Here is a 5,490-nt window from a genome sequence, read left to right as displayed (position 1 = left end):
GCACAGCTGTCCACACGGGAGGGGGTCAAAAAGTGGTGAAAAATTGTCCACGTGGTATATGGGTGGTCCCTTAGCGGATTCTGATGAGACTACATGAACCTGTAAAAAAGTCTAAATACAATTATGTTTTTATATTTACTATAAACAATTTAAATTTAAATCAACTTCATTAAATACGGAGAGAAATGATATTCAGTAAGAGCTGGTCAACCACTAGTTTCTGGCTGGCGAACTGCTGCTTATTGGCTGGTCAGCTGGTTATTATTGTCTGGTCAGTAACTAGTTATTATCTGCTCAGCCACTAGTTATTGGCTTAACGGCCGCTAGTTATTGGATGGCCAGCCGGTAGTTATTGGTGGTCAACCGCTAGCTATTAGCTGGTGACCCACTAAATATTTCGTTTAAAAGGCACTAGTTATTGGCTGCCCAGCCGATAGTTATTGCCTGGTCAGCCGGTATTTATTGGCTGGGTAACCACTAGTTTTTGGCTGGCGAGTTGCTGCTTATTGGCTGGTCAGCCGGTAGTTATTGGATCTTCAGCCGCTAGGTTTTGTCTGCTTAGTAACTAGCTATTAGCTTGACAGTCGCTAGTCATTGGTTGGTCAGCCGCTAGTAATTCGCTGGTAATTCCTCACTAGAAATGGCTGATAAATAAATACTTCAAAGCCGGTCAGCCGTTGGCTGGGCTCCCTTTCTTTTCCTAATGAGTTGAAAAAAGTAGTTTTTGAAATAAGGTAAATATAAAAACTCTTGTTTTTGGAGTGTGGATTTATTGTGTTATATAATTTTAAAAATGCTGTTACATTTTTGAAATATGTGAAAAAAATTGCGCTAGTCCCAGGCCGGAACAGACCTATCAGACTAGAGGCTCTAAATAAAGTCAAACATGGATCAGATTCGATACCAGACTGCTATACATTTTTTCCAGGCGGGGGTGCTCGGAAACAAGTACTTTTACTCAAGTATTTTTTTAAAACTGAAATTTTTTGAGGAAATATTATTTGAAATAACATTTGAAAAAACGTCATCTATTTTTTTGATAAATAATGGGAAACAATTATGACCATTACATTTCTAGTTGAGAACTCATGTTTCTTCGTTAAAAATTCAACTTCTGAGTCAAAAGTAAAACTTCTTAGTTAAAAGTTCATTTTTTGGATCAAGATGCATAATTTTAGTTTTAAATTTATCTCTTTCTTTAAAAATAGGATTATTTTGTTAAAAATTTCATTTTTTGGTCGAAAATTAATCTTTTTGGTAGAAAACTCATCTATTTGGATGAAAATTCAACTATTTCATATAAAATTGAATTTTTGTTGCACATTTATATTTTTGGGTTGAAAGATGGGTGGATTCACTGACCGCTTTGCAAATTGTATTGCAAATACTATTCATTTATCATGGCTGCTTTGCCTATTTTGCTTGACATAACTTCGTAACCTTATTGAATTTTGCAGTTTTCCATCCTTAAGCTATTGATTTTTTATTGTCACGATTGTTTAGTCTCGAATTTTTATTTAGAAAATACATGAGGAGGAAGTATATCGTATTCTTATATCGTTTTTAAAGTTGCCATATTAAATCTGTTTTCACGTATGCATAATTGCATTTGACGTTGATTGCAAATCGTTCAACGTCTAACTATAACCAAAAGTTATAATAACAATAATCAGCTTTAAGTCAAGGAATAATCCAAATCATCCGTGAGACAATTAGTTTTAATTTTTTTACAAACACAAAATCAAACTTTCATAACGCCTAATATTTGTGATTTTATGTTTTATTTTAAAGAAAACTAATAATATAAGATAGGCTTAAACGATTTCTACATTTGTAGTTTGGCAGTGTCTACACGTACTGACAAAATCAGACTATTTGTGCTGAAATTTCGGTACACGCGTGTAACGATTTTTGAAGAGTTTGAAATTTCGTATACAAATTTTTAAAAAAGTCAATTTTCAACCATGTAGTTGAATACAGAAAAAAAGATTCTCAATGAAGTAGATGAATTCTCTACCAAACCAGATTAATTTTTAATTTAAAAGTTGCACTCTTAGGGGATAAATTCTTAAAGGAAAAATAATTTTCAAAAAACAATAAAAATGTCGAATAACTATTTATTTTTTAAGTTTACAGTCAAACCAAAATAAATAATACTTTCTAGATTTTCGGACATTTTTCAATTTAAAAAATTTGTATTTCATTCAAAGCTTATAAAATTCTTAAATGTAATTTACATTGTTATGTTTGAAAAATCTTTTAAAATTAAAAAGCTGCTTTAAAATCTTTCAGATTCTTTTTTGACAATTTTATAAATCCTTTAGAAAGTTTTAAAATCTGTTTACGTTTTCATTAAATATTAATTTTTCAAAATAAACAATAATGTGAAATTTTACCTGAAATCTAAAGTAAATTATTTCATTCTGTTTAATCTTTCAAAAATTTTTATGACATTTCAATTTTTTGATGGAAATCTAAAAAAAATACATTTTCTTTAAAAGTGTTTGAAATGATTGAAAGCGAATATTTGTTTCTGTATATCTTTAAAACTTCTACACATCTTTTAAACTTATTCGATTCCTTTTTAAAATTTTGTTAATCTTGCAAAATTAAAAATTCGTTTTAAAATATTTGTTTACAAAGCTCTGTCTAAAAGTTTGACTGAATGCCGCCCTCGCTTCTCTCGTGCGGCAACCTTTCTCACACTCGTGGAAAATCGATGCCCTTCTCTTGTTACACGATCTACTATTACAATCTTGTTTGAAATTTCAGGAAATAATTCGAAACACTTAAAATGTTTTTTTAAATTTTTTCTTAATTTTTTATTTTCCTACGAATAAAAAAACAATTTGGTTATTTTCTTGAAACATTTGAAATTTTTAAACAAAGCTTTTTTTCGCAATTTTTTGAAATATAAATCTTATTTATTTTTAATCTTCTCAAGAATTAAATTATTTTCGAATCTTTTCTAAACTTCTAAAACTTCAAAATATCTTCTGAGATAACTAAAAGTTTTTCTTAGGGTGTTTAAAATCTTTAAAACTTAATATTAATTTTTAAATAAAAACTAAATTAGTTTTAAAAATTTCAAAAATCTGATTAAGGGTACCGCTAATGTTTCGGTTATGTTAAGCACAAAATTATTTCTTATTATAAAAAAAAATTCAATTAAAACTTCCGTTTTCTCAATGATCTTTAATTCGTTATTTTAATCGTTTAATATATAAATTTGTATAACCTGATTTAATATGACCAATAGGTTATGAATAGATACTTTTTTCATTTTTAAAACATGACAAAAAGTTGAGAAAAGAATTGTTGTCTTTGTTAAAGCCAAAGGATATATACAATTTAAATATTCTCTTTTAGAAATAAATTATTCGAATTAAAATTAGTAATTAGGAAATTTTTATTTACACAAGTCTATTAAACTCAAAATAACAAACTGAAAACATCCAATAAAAGTTTTATTCAAGTTGTGGGCGACCAATCAGCTTTTATAGAAAAATCTGGTCGATATTAACAAGATGTTATAACATTACTTTTTTTAGATAGGAGTGTATAGTGCAACCTACAGTAGATAATTATTAATTAAAAGCACAAATAAAAGAAAAATAATTAATTTGACTTTTAATTTATTGATACGAATACTTTCCTAATTATTAACTAAATTGAATTAATTATTTTACAAGCTTTATTTTTTTCAATTATTCTTTATCCACTGTAGGTTACATTATACATTGTACGGTTCGCCCACTGCACGGCACTTGGTAATTTAAAAATATAATATTAGAAATCTGCAAGTTACAACGATTTCAAAACTAAGTTATTTTAATTAAAAAGTTTAAAATTAAAAAATAAATATTCAAGTTTATGCAAATCTTTTAAAAACAAATTTCAGTATATTTTACTTAATTCGACTGCAGTAACTAAAATTTGGTCAGATTTTCATGCTTATTAACTAAGGTTACAAATTTGGTTTATTTCTCAAACAATCGCATTTCCGAAAATTATCTTCATATAATTGCATTTCATTCATTCATTCATTCATTTATATATTTGCATTTCAAGTAAAAGATTATTAATTGTTTCATTACTAGTCTGGTTAGGAAACTCATAAACAAACATAATAAATTTTTTTATTTCTTCACTAATGACTTTCATAATAAAGATAATTTTGAGAAATGCAATTGTTTGAGAAATGAACCAAATTTATAGTGTCAATTAATCAATATTGAAATCTGACAAAATTTTAGTTACTGCAGTTGAATCAAGTAAAATATACTGATATTTGTTTAAAAAAACTTTCCCATAAACTTGAACATTTATTCTTTAATTTTCAACTTTTTAATTAAAATAACTCAGCTTTGAAATCATTATTGTTCGAAGGTTTCAAATATTATATTTGTAAATTACCAAATTCTAAATTAAAAAAATGTTATATTTGGAATTTTATTCCTCATCAGGTACAAAGGACTCCCCCTGACCAGGCTTGACGGCAGCAGTTCGGTCGAGCAAGGGGAAGCTGCGCAGTGGGAGAACCGTACTCAAGTAGCTGGGGCGGAATTGGCTGGCATCTAACCCAAAATCGAGGGCCGCTGGTTTCTCAATGCTTCTCAAAAGAAAATCAGACGAAGGGATCGTTCCAAAAAGTCATAAAAAGTGTCCTAAAAAGCAAATTTTCAATTTATGAAAACAAAACTTGCTTCTTAGGTATTGCAGCGCTAAATTAAAGCTTCAGATGTTTTATTAAAAAAAAAGTTCTCGAATTAAAAGTGAAAAAAGATATTTTTTTATGTAAAATTGAAAAAATTAAATGAAGTTCCAAAATGTTACGAAAACGTAGAAATAAATTAAAAAAATATGAAAAATGACATCATAGCGCTTATGACCTTTTAGAACGCCGGCCTTTAAATATTGGAAAAGTGAAATTATTACTTGCAAACTTGGTTTGGATGAATAAAAGGAATCGGCCAAAAACTATGAGATGGCCAAACATTCGGAAACTTCTCGTAACATTTGTTGAAGCCTGCATTCTTCCTCAAAATTTCTTCACATTCTGTTTCAGCATTATAGAAAATATCTGAAAGATGATTGAAAATAATTATTGAAAAAAAAAAACAATTAATTATCAAGACTAGAGTAATAAAATGGCTTATATAACTTTTTAGCTATGATAAATCGAAGCCTCCATTCCATACTGCTTCACGTCGTGCTTAGGCGGTCTGCAGCGTAATGTCGCCTAAATGCATAAACGCGACGTGAAGCAACATCGTGGCGTCGAAATACTGATGTCACTTTTTCTTTCAATTTTTGTTTGACTCTGCTGTTAACTAGAAATATTCTAGAAAAATTGTTTCCAAATAAACATTTTTTTGCAACCGTAAAAATTCCTTATATGGGGCATTATTCCTCAACTGCCCCAACTCAAAAAGTCATGTTTTTCGATTGTCTCTAAATTCTGGGAATATGTTCGCCTACCCAACAGTA

General features: G+C 28.9%; 1 protein-coding gene across 1 annotated transcript in view; it reads right to left on the bottom strand.

Moving 5' to 3' along the window:
* The window catches only part of LOC117171975, a 14,506-nt gene that overhangs the window by 403 nt on the left and 8,613 nt on the right, over positions 1 to 5,490 (bottom strand). Inside the window, exon 2 of the mRNA XM_033359676.1 lies at positions 4,939 to 5,083. Within this exon, the coding sequence (XP_033215567.1) occupies positions 4,939 to 5,083 (145 nt within the window). The remainder of the gene's footprint in view (positions 1 to 4,938; positions 5,084 to 5,490) is intronic.

The sequence above is a fragment of the Belonocnema kinseyi genome, chromosome 1 (assembly GCF_010883055.1).
Source record: "Belonocnema kinseyi isolate 2016_QV_RU_SX_M_011 chromosome 1, B_treatae_v1, whole genome shotgun sequence".
In the NCBI taxonomy this organism is placed as follows: domain Eukaryota; kingdom Metazoa; phylum Arthropoda; class Insecta; order Hymenoptera; family Cynipidae; genus Belonocnema; species Belonocnema kinseyi.
Note: the sequence above shows the minus strand (reverse complement) of the source record. Positions and strands in the feature narration are given on the sequence as shown.